General features: G+C 49.7%; 1 protein-coding gene and 1 non-coding gene across 2 annotated transcripts; both read left to right on the top strand.

The window, feature by feature from the left end:
- The first annotated feature begins 13,814 nt into the window (after positions 1–13,814).
- Positions 13,815–13,886, top strand: Trnap-agg (transfer RNA proline (anticodon AGG)). Its single transcript has one exon. It is a non-coding gene; the product is annotated as a tRNA-Pro (tRNA).
- A 395-nt stretch (positions 13,887–14,281) lies between these two features.
- On the top strand, positions 14,282–15,859 carry LOC144173095 (uncharacterized). The gene has a single exon (XM_077701610.1). The coding sequence runs from the start codon at positions 14,289–14,291 to the stop codon at positions 15,492–15,494; it is 1,206 nt and encodes a 401-aa protein (XP_077557736.1). The 5' UTR covers positions 14,282–14,288; the 3' UTR covers positions 15,495–15,859.
- Positions 15,860–16,292: the final 433 nt, after the last annotated feature.

Consider the following 16,292-nt stretch of genomic DNA (forward strand, 5'->3'; position numbering starts at 1 on the left):
AGTAAACCTAAGTGCCCGGATGAATTTTTTTGTTCGGACAGTACCTAAAGTAGCCCTGGCCGCCTCTGTATCTGCTGCCTGCTAATCGTTCTCGCCATGCAGCCATCGACACAAAACACAATTAGCATCACGATGGAAGAAAACAGACAGAAGTGAAATGCACTTAACCACACCCTCTATTACTTCAAAGAGATATTCTTGGTAAAGTTAAATTAATCCACGATGCATGAACGGTGGTAGATTGATTTGTATTGGTGTAGAAGATGAGTGGAAACTCTTTTTTATAAAATTAAAGCTCAAACCCGGTAAGACGACCTGACTTCTCCGTCTCTGCCGTCGCGGACGGAGGCGATGAGATCGGCTGCAGAGACGGGGGAGGAGCAAGAGGAGGAGGCAGAGCAAGAGGAAATACTTCTATTGGGATTTCTGAACGGCACAGAGTGCCGGCCAGGGGAGTGGTTCCTTCTTCACTGTAGCGCATATTCTGTCCGCGCCGCCTGTGCTCTGCCCACCAGCTGAAACTGGGTAGGTAGAGAGGGGCTGGACCGCAGCGTTTCTCATTCCTTTTGTTCGGTAGTTGAGGGAAAGCGAGGAGGGTGCTCAGGGCTGAAGTTGCACACCGCGATTATGTGGCAGAGCGTTCCTACTTGTGAGCAAAATTTACATTCAGCTTCGTAGCGATTCGGGTGCATTAAGTGAAGACGCGTCGGGTGTGGGAAGGAGTCGGATTGTATGAGCCGTAGGCTAGTTTGATGTTGTATGGAAAGGTCAGGGTAAGGCAAAGATAGGGTCTGTCTCAGAAGACGATAATGCTGAGTTAAGTGCCTGAACGAGACAAGCGGGTGACTGTCCCCGTGCAGCTCCCTAGCACGGGGGTGAAAGTGCAGGCTTGGTGGGCGTATACGTCGGCCTCCTTGGAAGCGTGAGCTGGTGTCCAGATGAGCTGAATGGAACCCTTTCGTGAGTGGTGTTTAGCACGCGCAGTGCAGCTCGGGACACCAAACCTGACTGGTTATTCTGGTAGGCTCGTTGGGAATCGGTGACTACCTTACGAACCCCTTTTAGAGTGAGAGCCAAGGTGATGGCTGCCTTTTCCGCTGCCGTCATTTCTTCGGTCTCTAGTGAGGCACACGCAAGAAGGTTGGTTCTGGAGGTAGCCACAATGATGGTGTACTGCTGCCCTCAATGTTGGGCGGCGTCTGTGTAGATAACTGCATGATGCCCACCGAGGCTGGTGTTCAGCGCTTGAGCCCGTGCTTGTCGGTGACCCTCGTCGTGTTAGGGGTTTATATTTGGAAGCACAGGGAGCATCTTTATTTCTTGTCACCAGAAGTCCAGGAGTATATCAAGCGGATTGGCATTCTGTGCTGCCCAGCTAATCTGGAGGAGGATGCTGCGACCCGCCGCAGTTCTGCTCATTCGGTGCTTCTGGATAGAAAGATGGCCCTCTAACCGCTCTTCCACCGCGTTGTAGAGCCCCGTGTTAAGCAACCTTTCGGTGGACGCACTCATGGGAAGACAAATGGCTTGCTCAACCGCCTTTCTAATCATTATATAAAACATCTTAAGTCCCCCTTGCCGAGAAGAAGGCAGGGGTTCTACGTAAGTGATTCTCAAGAGGACAAAAGCTTGAACTAATCGAAAGGTATCAAATTCCCTGAGGCCTAGCTTCTTGGTGTAAACTCGCCTGATCATGTGTATGATTTTATTGATAGTGTGTTTGAGGTGCTGCAATTATCCGTCACTCTTGGTGTTGGTCTGTAGATGTAGGCCCAGGATCTTGATGCTGGGGCTTGGAGTGATGGCCTGGCCATCAAGGAGTATTTGAATGTGTTCTTTGGGGTGTCGTTTGTCGTGAGGGCGGACGACAAGGAGGTGAGAATTTTCACGTGTGTACTGGAAGCCACAGGCTTTAGCACACTGGGGTACTAGAAGTGAGATGCGATGGGTTGGTGTGAGCTTCCTTTAATCGCTATCGCGTGGCATTCAGCGAGAATGCAGGGGTTAAACACGTAGATGTGCTTGATGAGTGCACCACTTTTCTTCCCTGTCGCCGCGTGGGCGCGTAGCTCAATCGGTAAGATAACGGGCTCTTGCTTTGTTACTCTGTTACTTCCAGGTTCGATTCCTGGAGGTGCAGTAAATTCTTTTATTTGTTCGCGGGAGTTTTCTGGTGACACCAACGGTCGCGAAAGAACCCTTGGGGGGTAGAGGTAGAAAGCTTTGCTTTAAAACCGTCAGCTAAAACTCGTTATTGGGCTGTGCAAAGCAGCACGCATGCTCTGTGCGTGTCGAGCCAGAATTGGCTTTCAGAGCGCGTATCGCGTCATCGGAGCGTCTGCTCGCCTTCTGCTATGTTGCGCATCGTCTGCTAAAGGTGTCTCGCTTTGAAGCTTGAATCCTTGATCCTTGTGTGAACATGCCTAACAAAAATCGCAAAGGTACTTTTCCCCCGTAAATTGAATCGAGCTTGTAGTGGCCGAGCTCACTTCAAGCTCTCAATTTATTTCTGATTAACATTGTACGCAAGTTGGGTTTCAGTGGCAATCACAAGAAATAAAGATATGTTAAACTGAGCGTCATCTTTTTATTTAGTCTGCTTGAGGCAAGCTGGTGAGTTGCAATGTGACGAACCGATTGCATTGCATTCAAGGTAATTAATGAAGAACCGCTCACTGAGAAACATTTTTTGCGGATTGCAGTTTCCCGTTATTTACAAGCGGCCGATTGCTCCACCGCTACAAGCAAGATGAAGATAGCAGACGACGTTCAGACGCTCCGATTAAGCGATGCGCGCGCTGAAAGCATAGCCTCGCTCGACACGCACAGCACATGCGTGCTGCTCCGGGCATTCCAGGGTAGGCTCACTGAGCTCACCGCTGTACTCGTGCGTGTTTGATGCGCACTCGTACTTCGCTGAAGTGTAAAAGCTGAGCGTCACTACGTCGCGCACGGTTATATTGCCCAACTGAGTAGCATTTTTGCGTGTTATGGAATCCCAGTCGAAGTATGTACTGACAACGGGCCCCAGTTCGCGTCTCACAAGTTTGCCACCTTTGCGTCCAGGTACGAGTTCAAGCACGTGTCGTCGAGGCCTGGCTTTCCCCAGTCCAACCGACTTGCAGGAAAAGGTATTCAGATTGTAAAACGGATCATGAAAAAAAAAAACTCAAGAAAATCGGGACGATTTTTGGCTGGGCCTGCTCAGCTATCAATCTACGCAGCTTGAAGATGATCGTTCCCAGGCGGGCTGTTACAAGGCAGGAGGCTACGAACCCGGCTCCTAGACTTCAGTCCGCAACCCACAAGTTTGGTGCACAAGCATAGACAACTCGACACCCACAAGAAGGACCTACCAGTGCTCAACGAAGGGGAAGTAGTGAGGATCCGAGATAAAGCATGGACTCGCAAAGCACGAGTAGTGGGAATGGCAGCACCCAGACCGTATCGCGTGGTTACTGAAGACAACAAAGTGTTTCGTCGGAACCAGAGACACCTCATGCCAATGCTTGAGCCATTTCGACGCAATGACCTCGACAGTCATGAGCCGGAAAGTGAGGATGATCAGCCAGAAATGACGTCACCAAGTGTGGTACACATACCCAACTGAACTCCCAGCACCGTTCCCAATGCGGTCTAAGAAGGTGACTCTACGACCAAGACGGCTACAGTACGACCACAACTTCAATCAAGTGCTTCGTGTAGGTGTGCTTTAAAAAACTATTGAACAGAGGAAGATGTACCGTGCAGACTACGCATGCGTCGCACGTGTTCGCTTGCACTGACTGACCGAATTAATAGAGAGTTGTAGCATAGCTCGTACCGTCCGCTAACGCTACGGCGACAGGTAGCGGGGCCCGACTGGGCAGGTGCCCATTCGTTCCGGTAGGGTGGATTAGTTCCGCGGGCCAGCCTTCGCCATGCCCGCACATTCGCTGAGCAGAGGGGCAGCCTCCTCGCGCTCCCCGCGCGCGCATGCGCAGGCGGGTCCCGGTAACCCGCCGCCGTAGCGGGAGTCTCCGGTAGACGCTATGCTAAAACTCTCTAATATTATGGCAAGACGTGCCTGTTGATGCTGACGACGATATATACTCTGTTTGTTTCTTGAATAAATGTTCTTTTCGTTCCTGGCTTCTGCCCCAACGATACACAAGTCACCATCATCATTATCAGCCTGGTTGGGCCCACTGCAGGACGAAGGCCTCTTTCAAATATCTCCAGCCATGTGTATCGAATGCTAGCTAAGTCCACCCTTTCCCCCCAAACTTCCCCCCTTTCCGCGCCCATATACTGTAAACGCAATACGGGTTGCACTCGCTGGAGGGGGAGCTACAAAAATCCACTATATTTGGCCTAACAACATGAATTTTAAAACTACTTTTCAATATTCCCGTGGTTCTGTCAGACCCTCTTGCTGTCTCTTGCTCTCTCTCTCACCAGGGCCACGTATCCGGTTTCACTTTTCAATGCCAGGCATTCTTCCCAACTTGAACATGATTTCACAATGTTAAAAATTGTTTTTTTTTTTAAACAGCGACGGTTGTTACAGCGGTCCCGAGTTGTTGCAGCGCCGGCACGGCAGTTACCACCACTAAGCGTAGAGTACCCCTAAATGAATATAAGCGCACCAGAAAGCAATGAAGTCTGCAGCCGTACCGGTCACTGCATGTGTTTCGCCTCTTTATTTCTTTCCTAACATTTCAAAATTCCTTCTAGAGCGTTCTATCTCTCCTTCCCTCTGTGCATATACACCAATCAGAATTTGGAATTAGGGTCTCCTTCGTTTGAATGAGCACAGAAGGGAAAGCCAGCAGTCAAGAGCGCCAAGGAACCGTATAGGTGAAGCGATTCTCATTTTTAACACGATAGCGTTATTAGGCTCTTTTTTTTTATTTCCCTGTGCCTGCTAGCCGTCCACTATCAGCCGTGCTCATCAAGCGTCCACGGAAATACGTCATCGCTGCCACCCGGAAGCTACGACTGAGACAGCGAGATGCGAGTGTTCGCCAAAATCTGGAATATGGCACAACTGCAACTGAAGTGTGGAAAGGAGGGCAATAATACAACGGCGGAGATAGAAGAAAGGACACGCATTTCCAGCAGATGCCGCGCCTGCGCAGTAAAGTTCGTTGTACGTCCTGTCGGTGGTAGCATGCTCGGGCGATACAATCGCCACTCGTGCCCGAAACTGACGCCATCACAATAAAAGCACCTCTCCACCGGTAGATAAAAATTTAACTTTTCGGTAATTCACGTGCCCAAGCCACACCCGTGCTACGAGGCGCGCAGTAGTGGAGGGCTCCAGATTCATTTCGACAGCCTTGGGATCTTTAACTGAAACCTCGGCACACTGGCGTTATAATTTTCTGCTTCCCACTCGGAAACTGCTGCCGCGGCCGGGAATTGAACGTGCGTCCTTGAGCCCAGTCGCGCAACGACTTACCCACTGAGCCGCCGCGGCATGTTTTCCAACGTACTGATGCCGGCACCAGCATTGGGTCACCAAACTAAAACAGCTGGCAAAGGATCAACGCCAGTCACTCAGAAAACAAGGAAAGCATGCGATATGAGCACAAACCAACTGAAATAAAACCCAATGTATAGCGTCTAATACATGAACTTTCCAAATATTTTCGATATTCCCGCGGTTCTGTTTCCGGCGCAAGCTTTGTTTGACAAACGACGCAAGGCACCATGGGGCAAATTTAAAAGTTGCCGTGAGAATAGGTATGGATATCCTCCCAGAAATCAGTCACGTAAGAATGCTCAGCGTGCCTTTGATTCAAGCGAAGGAGAAAGAGAAGAGAAAGAGAAAAGAGAAAGAGAAAAAAGAAAGAGAAAATCTTCAACCACGTGCCCACATTATGAAACGACTAACCAAGAGAAGAGCAAGAAGGAGAGATGAAACGATACGACTCATGTAGGCCTTGATCACAAGGCAGATTTTACTGAGACTACCGTACCAATATAACTTACCCGCAGCGAAGATCAAGTGACACCATCATCAGGGCAGCATATAAGGCAGCCCTCCCCCTCGCAATTTTTAGCGCGAGACAAACCAGCAGCGCAACAGAACGGACAGACAGAGTCGGTTCTAAAAGAAGGGGAAGGCCTTCATATTTATGGAGGGACGAAGTAAGAAAATTCGGAGGCAAACAATAAAGTGGGGCAGCGCCGCACAGGAGCGGGTGAAAGCCTTAGTCCTACCGAAGACCTGAATGGTCTATTGATGATGTTGACATTGTTTAGGTCCCCAAATTGTGTCTTTAAAACATATTTGAAGAAACCAAACAAACCGCTTGCCTGACACCAAGGGCGTGACTCGGCAAACGAAATCGGGCAGGGTCATCGTATGAAAGACAGGACCCTACTACACCCCCCCCCCCCCCCCCCCCCCTGGGCAATTGTCGAGTGCACGCCATCACGGTCATGTCACAGATCCAGCGGCTCCACTAAAAAACTCTCCACCAAAAACATGGCATCAAACCTACGCGGGGAAAGGCAATTTGACACCATCAAGTTAATTCAAGCAAAGTGAAATATCATGAGATCAAAGTATACACCGACTGTGGGATGTATGATAGTAGAAGGCAGCAATTGTCGTAGGTGGCTATTCTGGCAATCTTTTTGACTGCATGACTCTCCTACCTACAGGAACAAAGAAGCGGACGTTGGAGCCATCCTCTTGGCAATCCCACAGGCTGAAGTAGCAAACAGAAGTTCAACATAATTATAGACTCTCAAAGGGCACTAGACTGTTCCCTGAAGGCAGAATAGCTAAAAGATTTGGGAACATAATTCAGTCCATAATGAATAAAGTTAAGGACGTCACTAGGACACCCGGGCACAAGGGTTTGAATAGATCGAGGCCCCGACCAAAAGGTCTGCGAACTCACAAACCGTGCTACTTTTGACCACGACTACAGCTCTCCCCTCCCGGAAAAAAAGGTAACGCCTCGTAATCCTACGCCTAGAAACACGATCTTCCTCCAAGCTAAAGGGGGGTCTCCGTGTCGAAGAATTGCGAACTCTTTGGTGGATAAACCAACACAAGTATCTACCAATAAATGTGGACGAAGATGTTTGGTGGGAACATTATAGATTAACTCCGCTATATTAGCGGAAACATTTACCCTCTTCTCCACAACCTAGGCATGTACAGGAGCGAACAACTCAAACACCACACATTCTACTTCCATTGAAACATTAGAGGCAGTTTTGACCAGCTCGTTACCGCAGGGTCAGCGCGGGGTGATTGTAAGGGCAAGGGAAGGACCTTCTGCATCGAAAGCCTAGACTTCAAGTTCCACCTTTGAGCTTTCTCACATATGTTTACCCACTTTTTCAAAACCCCTCCAACATTTCTTCCGCAACAAAAATCTCAGCATTGTCTGTCTCTTTCTCTCTTCGCAAAAAATCAAAAACCTTCGGGACGGCACAGAAATGAGAAAATAAACACTTCGAAACACTGCTACCTTCTCCCTCACACTGACGAAAACATCGCAGCCACATTCTTTCACGCTCAACTCTTAAGTCGCGAAAGCATTGAGGTTCTCATCTCTTCTGGCACACGGCGATTAAACACACTTCCTGCTAGTCCTCCAGTTCTCATGATCCTGCTAAATAGTTCCTGCTAAATAAACAAATGCACAAAGTGCGATGAAGTAAACAAACGCCTCTCTCTACAGAGTGTGACCCGCATCTTTTTTTTATTCTCTAGAAGACTGTTAGTGCACGGTAGGGGATGTTCATCACATGCGGTCCAACCATAGGGTGAAGTATTTCAGAGTTGAGATCACAGCCGGAAACGAGGTCTCCAGCTTCCAGGGCAGATAGGAGAGCTCGCCGCCAGTAGAAAACTGTCCTTCAAACTCCAAGATGTGCCTCGTCGTCATGAAGGTATTCAGAATAAGGCAGTCGACGAATGCATTCACCGCGTGCCTCATCTTGACATGCGCGTCATGAGATCCGCATACTATGTTCAGCACCAGCCGGGTCGTTCCTCGCGGGGATCTGTCCTGAGCGTTTACAATTGACCTCAGCTGGCACACAGCTTCGGCGGGGTCGGCCACGATGTAGAAAGAAGCAGAAATTAGTTTGGGGAGGTGGCGTAGGATAGAGAAAGCAATGGAGTTTCCTCTCAGGCCCTGCAAATGCAAGCTTTCCAGATTCTTGCAGGCTCGAAGTACGCGAAGCGATTCGTCCGGAAGCTTGCTTACTTGGATGTTGACGTGCCGCAGCGTCTTCCTGAAGCTCAGCATCAGCTGATAGAATAGCTGCGTGTCCAGACGGGGAACTTCGAAACGCTCCAGTGACGGTGGCGTCCGGATTTGCCGGTTTAGCAACCATTCTCCACAACCGTGGATCACGCGCAGCGACTTGAGTTGCAGGAAGCCTTGAAGGGCCTGGGCCATGCTGATGTCGCTTTCGTTCCACACCGATCCGATTTCCAGCGTTGCGAGGCCCGGGCAGCTCTTTGACACTTGGATCAATCCGGCCGTGGAGATCACACTCACCGATAAATGGTGAAGGTGGACCAGCCCCTTGACACAGGTCCAGCTTTTGCTGCGAGAAATCTGCTGCAAGTTAAGCTCAAGACGTTCAAGTCGAGGGCAGCTGCGACATATTTGGTAAAGAGCATCATCGTCAATCTGCAGGTGATCCGAGGTGACGAGCCTCTTGAGAGAACAAAGCGATTCTAGCGTTCGGACGTCGTTCGCGACCAGCCTGTACCGGCCCCAGAGCACGATGGTTGTGAGAACCTCACAGTGTTCAAGAATGGCCGGCATGGCATTATGCGAAAGCCCGCTGCCGGGTATCACCAAGCACTTCAAGAGCCGAAATCCAGTTGACGCCGAAGCTATGATGTCCCAGTCGACGACCTCCGTGGTGATGTACAGGCTGTGCAACATGGTAGAACGCTCGAGGGTTTTCCGCACTCGCTGTGGGTTGGCAGCAAACCACGGGTCGATGCAAAGCGTGGTGAACAATGACGGGTCCAATGCCAGCTGCATCCATCGCCTCGAAACCCGGATGATTCCTTCAAGGACTTCCTGAGGTAGGTATGAAAATATCATGAGAATCACCTCCGGCGGCAAGTCATTGAATTCCATGGCGAATCTTATTCAACGCAGGGTGCGCGCAGGTTCCTTTTCTTCCTCTGCGTCTATTGACGGTGACAACGTCTGCCACGAGATATTACGCTCGTGGTAGTTACGCTGACGATGGGATGGCGTTGTTTGTTTGCTTGTTTTTCGCCACAAGCTATCAGAAAAGAATATGCGGACATTGGTGAAAGGCCACGCGGAAATCACATCGGGCCCTATTTTTCTTTTGCCGATGAGTGATCCCGTTCACCATGCGCCAAGGTATGACATGGTGCACCCTCTAGTGGTGTGCTTGGATCATTCCTACATCCCCTTCGACCACAAACAAGCATCTATGTTCTTTTCCCTATCGTTGGAGCAGATAACAAATCTAGGCAACGCCAGGGAAAGAGATGTACTGGGAAGCTGCAGAAGGACCTTTTCTGAGTCCGGTACTCACCGCGTAGTGCGTAGGCAAAAAAACTTTCATAAAAAATAAAAGTCATGAGCCATTACATTCCGTGAACTTGGATAACCAGCGAAACGTTTTAGCACACGATACAGAGGTGGCACAGAATTTAGGAGAAAAGTGAGCAAGACACGCCCCGTTAGAGCCAGTTTCTGCTGAACATTCGCGATGAAGCTGCATTTGCCGCGCGGCCTTTTTCACACATGGGGGTAAAAATTCACGGAAGCCCAGCCTATGTCTGGGCTGCCCTCTGGCCACGGCAACCTGATTGATTGATTGTGGGTGTTTAACGCGCCGACGCAACGCAGGCGATGAGGCGCGCCGTAGTGGAGGGCTCCGGATTAATTTTGACCACCTGGGGATCTTTATCGTCCGCCGAAATCTCGTACACACGGGCGTTTTTGCTTTTCGCCTCCATCAGAAAAGCGGCCGCCGCGGCCGGGAATCGAACCCGCGACCTCGTGCTCAGTAGCGCAACGCCTTAGCCACTGAGCCACCGCGGCGGGTGGGCCACGGCAACCTGCAGGTTAAGTAGCATCAATGTAATAAATGTGTTCGGGGCGCATTCGGGGCGTGTTCCACGTTCGGGCGCAAGCCCCGAGTTCTTTTCATGAGGGAATCGCGCTTCCATCAAGAAAACTTCCGCGTTTTCCTGATATACAACTACACACACGCAGGCAATTGACGACGACGATGACGAAGGCTACGATAATGATGATGGTGGTGCGTTTGTGGTTGTAGAAACTATAGTGTTTTTTTTGCCTCTGAAAAATAGTGTATACTCAGGGGCGGGTCTAAAAGAAAGGGAAGGCCGATTACTCGACGGAGGGACCAAATAAGGAATTTCAGAGGTAAAGAATAGACTCGAGCAGTGCAGGACAGGAGGGATTGGAGGTCAAAGGGAGAGATCTTCGTCCTGCAGTTGACCTAGTGAGATGATGATGATGATGATGAAATGAAAAGTTTTTTTAGACAGAGTTCGCCTTAGCTTTTAGAACAGAATCTTGGGTCAAATACCATCTATTTTAGGCACCCCCCCCCCCACACATGTAAGCCCCCCCCCCCTCACTGTGGCCTTAGGGGTACCGTAAATAAATAAATAAATAAATAAATAAATAAATAAATAAATAAATAAATAAATAGGGCTTGATCCCCTGCAAACATTGACCATCGAGAAAGCTCTTAATCTTCTTATGTCTACCGCGACAACTAAACTGCTCCAATTGGGTATTCCCAACTTGGTCTGGGAACTCATCGAAGGGCAGCTTTCGAGTCAACGTTTCCGCTTAACTCAAACACCAACAGGACTAGCACGTTTACAAAGCCTAAAATTGTCAACTCCTCATACCACGGACATAAACCTCTTCCCCATAATTGGCGTCAATCCATTCGTATCCGCCCTCTTCCCAAAAATATGCATCCCACTTTGCACTCCGGTCGTCGCCACGACCGCAGCCAAGCCAAGAACAAATCTACGGAAACAATCCTAATGTTTCGTACACAGATACCAGCCCTTATTCTAATCCGTCCCATCACTTAGCCACAGCAACCACTAAAGACTAAACACAAGACCATCTCGTGCGCCTCAATCAGGGCCACATCTATCTGGGTCGCGGAAGAATTTGCTGTGGCCCTCGCCATCACTCAAGCACCCCCAACGCTAAAAAAATCTCATTTCACGCAGTTTGGTTGGCTGAGACATGAAATGACGTCAATCTTTAAACTTGTTACGACAGTTGTGGCAACAGTGTGAACGGGCCTTAGGTAATGTTCAGACTACCGACGCAAAAGCGATATAGTGATCAATGGACCTAAAAAAACGGCGTGTCACACAGCTCGGTTGGCTGAGACTTGAAATGACGTCATTCTTTAAAGTTATTATGACAGTTGATTGATTGATTGATTGTAGGGTTTAACGCGCCGACGCAACGCAGGCGATGAGGCGCGCCGTAGTGGAGGGCTCCGGATTAATTTTGACCACCTGGGGATCTTTAACGTGCGCCGAAATCTCGTACACACGGGCGTTTTTGCTTTTCGCCTCCATCAGAAAAGCGGCCGCCGCGGCCGGGAATCGAACCCGCGACTTCGTGCTCAGCAGCGCAACGCCTTAGCCACTGAGCCACCGCGGCGGGTTATTATGACAGTTGCTGCAGCAGTCTCAACCCGGCCTTATAATCCCGGATGAGCCCCCTTATTTTTTTCTCGTTTTTGTTTTATTTCTCAAAAAAAAAAATGGCGCAGCCACACCGCACTACCGTCTTGGCTCGTTGATCTAGGGGCATGATGCTCGCTTATAGTGCGAAAGGTCCTGAGTTAAAATCCCGGACAAGCCCAGCTGTTTTGTTTCTTGTTTTTGTTTATTCATCCCCCAAAATAGGGGCAAACACGCTGCACTGCCGACATGACTCGTTGGTCTAGATGACAAGGCATTTGATCGCGTTTCTCATGATTTTTTATTCGCACTATTGGCAGCGGTAAATTTAGGGGATGTGTTTTTAAAAGGCATTCAGATTTGTTACAAACAGTGCACCACACAACTGGTCGTCAACCGCGTTCTGTCTAAGCCAGTTTCGATTAAGTCGTCTGTTAGACAGGGCTGCCCCCTTTCACCCTTGTTGTTTGCCTTATACCTCGAACCTCTGTGCCTTAGTATTCAGCAGAGTGAAAGAGTACGGGGCTTTTCATCGGTATCCTGTGAGGTTAAGGTCCTTGCTTACGCGGATGACATTGCCTATTTTTGTGCTGATAAAAAAAGCGTTCAAGAAGCCCTTAATCTCACCAGGCAGTTTTGTGGCGCGTCTGGAGCAGCTGTGAATATGGAAAAAACATAGGGATTTTGGTTTGGTGAATGGGGTGCGAAACCGTCCTTATTTGGTGGCATTACTTGGGATAAGGACGCACTTCAATACCTAGGTGTACCTTTGCACCAAATACGAAACACCGGGCCTCATTGGTCATTGGCACTCCAAAAAGTCAAGCGAGCCTCTCAGGCATGGATGGGGCGAGAACTTTCTGTGTTTGCGCGTGCGCACGTTTATAATGTCTTCCTTGTCGCAAAGCTTGTTTATGTGCTGCAAGTACTCCACTGTGCGCGTTCTAAAGTGCAAGCTCTACATAGAGTTTTTGCAACATTTGTGTGGGGGTCCCAACGGGAACCTATGCGTAGGGACAATTTGTTTCTTCCATTAGTGTCTGGGGGTGCTGGGCTGATACATTTGTTTGTACACCAGCTTGTATCTCGGTTTTTCTTCTATATGGTGACGCATCATCCACTTCTGCTCAACGTTATTCAACAGCGCATAAGTTTTCATTTACCGTTTTTGCTTGTCTCCACTGGTGAAGTCAGTACGAAGCCGCCATGGTGGTTTTTAAAGGAGGTGGTCGACACCTTCAATTTCCTTACTGCGAGGTTTTCCCTGCAATATCTGTTTACCCTTTCCAGGAAGGCTTTGACGAACACTTTATTAGAGAGTCTGTTCCCAGTGCCGGTTTATCGCCAGCCTTACATTGGCCACCATAAGGACAGTGTTTTGAAGCGGGTCACACGTATGTGTCTTCCTCCAAATGCAAAAACGTTTTTCTTTAAGCTGCATACATCAACACTCCCAGTGAAAACATGGTTGCGCGAGAAAGGAATGTCTATTCCTTGGTCTGACAATTCCCGTTTATGCAATCAACCTGAAACCATTGATCATTGTTTTGTTTTGTGCCGGGATGCGGTGTTTTTCTGGGATGTGTTGCAACGAACTCTTAAAAAGGACATGGACATTACCCCTTATACAATTCGGTTCTTGCCTTTTAGAGATGTTACTGGAGCGCCCTATGATATATTTGTTGTGATCGGATTGCATAGCTTGTGGAAGTGCCGCATGACGGACAGGCACGCGGAACCCCCTCGCCCAACGAAATCCATTTTTCGGGAGCAAACTACGTTGGCGCGGAGCATATATGCGCCGCAAAGTGACCCACCAGAATGGCTGCATCTGTTGGACGCGTGCGTCTGCTTGCCAGAGTTTTAACGGACGGCTTATTTTAGCTGCAGTGATGTGCATCTTCTTGGATGACTCATAACTTTTGTAGGCTGTATTAAGGGCAGTTTTCCATGCAGTAAAGAAAAAAAAATGACTCGTTGGTCTAGGGGTATGATTCTCGCTTAAGGTGCGAGAGGTCCCGCGTTCAAATCCCGGACGAGCCCAGTTATTTTTTCTTGTTTTCATTCCTTGCCAAAAATAGGGGATACCACACTGCGCTGTCGACCTGGCTCGTTGGTCTAGGGGTATGATTCTCGCTTAGGGTGCGAGAGGTCCCGGGTTCAAATCCCGGACGAGCCCGTTTATTTTGTTTTTTATTTTCGTTTTTCCTCGCAAAAAAATTGAGGCAGCCACGCCGCACTGCCGTCTTGGCTCTATGAGCTAGGGGTATGGTTCTCGCTTAGACCCGAGATGTCCTGGGTTAAAATCACGGACGAGCCCACTTATTTTGTTTCTCGTTTTCGTTTTATTTCTCGCAAATAATAGGGCAGCCACGCCTCACTGACGGTTGGCTCGTTCGTCTAGGGGTATGATTCTCGCTTAGGCCCTAGGGGTCCTGGGTTAGAATCCTGGACGAGCCCACGTATTTTGTTTCTCGTTTTCATTTTACTTCTCGCAAAAAATAGGCGCAGCCACGACGCATTACCGCCTTGGCTCGTTGGTCTCATTCTGTTTCCGGTTTCCGTCAGGAGCGGTCGCAGAATGGTTGGCTCCGAAGGAGCAGCGATAGCGGCCGATGCCGGCCGTGGTGTTCCGTCTTTCGCTGTACCCAAGGATTACAGGATTGTTTTGCCCCCGCTGCCAACAGGAGAAGCTATGAGTCGCGCAGTCGTTTTACACTGCGATAATAGCTGTCGACCGTACCGGATTGACGATTTTCGCCAACCGCTGAAAGATTTCGGCGTCATACAGGAAGTGGGCGGCATCGGTGCTTATCAGATGTCGCACGTTTGGCTGGTGAACTTTCGGAGCGACGACGCGAAGAAGAAGCTGCTGGAAGCCGGGAGGCTGGACGTGAAGGGGCGTACGTGTTTGGTCATCGACCCAAACAAGCAAGAGCTACGGGTGAAGCTTCATTGGGTTTCCTTCGACGTGTCAAACGAAGCGATTCGCCGGGCCTTCGCTGTGTACGGCGAAGTGAAGGATGTGGCGAGCGACCGATGGAGAGCAGCTGATTTTGAAACTGCGGACTCTACCACTCGTGTGCTCCGACTTGTGCTTCGGGAGGGCGTCACCCCGGAATGTCTACCGCATCAGGTGCCGCTTGGAAAGGGGAAAGCCCTTGTAGTGGTTCCAGGTAGGGCCCCGGTCTGTCTGCGGTGTCGCACTGCAGGCCACATCAGACGTGAATGCAGGGTGCCCAAATGCACCGAGTGCCATGCCTTCGGGCATGAGCAGGCTGACTGCACGCGAACGTACGCGCGAGCGGTCGGCCGGGGTGCTGACGCAGACCGGGACGAGCTCTTGATGGACGAAGAGGAGGCGGAGACGGCGGCGACTCCGGAAGAGGACGGGAACGCTGTGAAAGACGTGGTGAGCGACTTTGCAGAGAAGCCGTCCGAAGGCAACTCTACACAAGAGGGTTTAGGGGAAGAACTAACGAAGGAGGTGATGGTTCCGGAAGCCAACCCCTCCACATCGGAGACTGCCCTCGCGGCTTCGCCGGCTGTGGCCACCGAGAGTGGCTCCAAAAAAGACGACGAGGCAACTGTAAGAGGGTCCAGTGTGGTGAAGATGAACCTGCAGGAAGGGTCGGCGAAACGCGGGAGGGAGTGCGTCGACGATGCACCCAAAGCGCAACGTCTACGGCAACTTGAACAGCAGTGGAAGTACGTTGGGAAAAAAAATCGTGTCGTCAACGAGCTGCCTGCGTCACCTCTTACGAGAAGCAGCACACCCAAGTCCTGATTTGAGTCTGAAACGGAATACCCTGCAAGACGTGCCAACAAAGGTAAACCCTACGCCTTCCGTCTGACACTGCTATTTCATGTTTTACCTCAATAGGCCCATGCGTGTCGCTACGCTTAATGTACGGGGACTAAGTTCCAGAAGAAGGCAGATGCAAGTGTATAGGCTGGCGCTTGAGGAGAACTTGGATATATTAGCAGTTCAAGAGACAAAAATAGAAGACGAGGATCAGACAGAGGCTATGGTACGCTGTTTCCAGTCTCAGTATCATGCATGTGTTTCTCACGCGGTTGGCACGTCGGCAGGGTGCGTACTGTTTATCAGACAAATCATGGGCCTAAATATTGAGCATGTGACTTCTAGCACGGACGGCCGCCTAGTTGTCTGTGATTTTGCGGTGTATGAGTGTAAGTGGCGTGTCTTGTGCTTGTACGCTCCAACAAAGGTGCGGGATAGGAAAGATTTCTTCGACACTTTGGCACCTTACTGCAACAGTGAACGAAGTGTCGTCATGTTAGGTGATTTCAATTGTGTTTGTGCATCACACGACAAGACAAGTGCTACACCGTTCAGGGACGCAAGCACAGAAACGTTACTGTCTATTGTAAATGAATGTGGGCTTGACGACGTAGGAGAAACTGTAAGTGGAGGAGGAGTTGAGTTTACTCATTTTCAAGGATACAGTCACTCCAGGCTTGATCGAGCGTACGTTTCATTGGAAATTGTACCAGAATGCAGAAATTATCTTGTGCGTCCGGTCCCATTCAGTGACCATTGTTTGGTCGCCTTTTCCATCGG

This window comes from Haemaphysalis longicornis, unplaced genomic scaffold (genome assembly GCF_048455015.1).
Source record: "Haemaphysalis longicornis isolate Haplotype H1 unplaced genomic scaffold, Haemaphysalis longicornis Haplotype H1 scaffold_1, whole genome shotgun sequence".
Taxonomy (NCBI): domain Eukaryota; kingdom Metazoa; phylum Arthropoda; class Arachnida; order Ixodida; family Ixodidae; genus Haemaphysalis; species Haemaphysalis longicornis.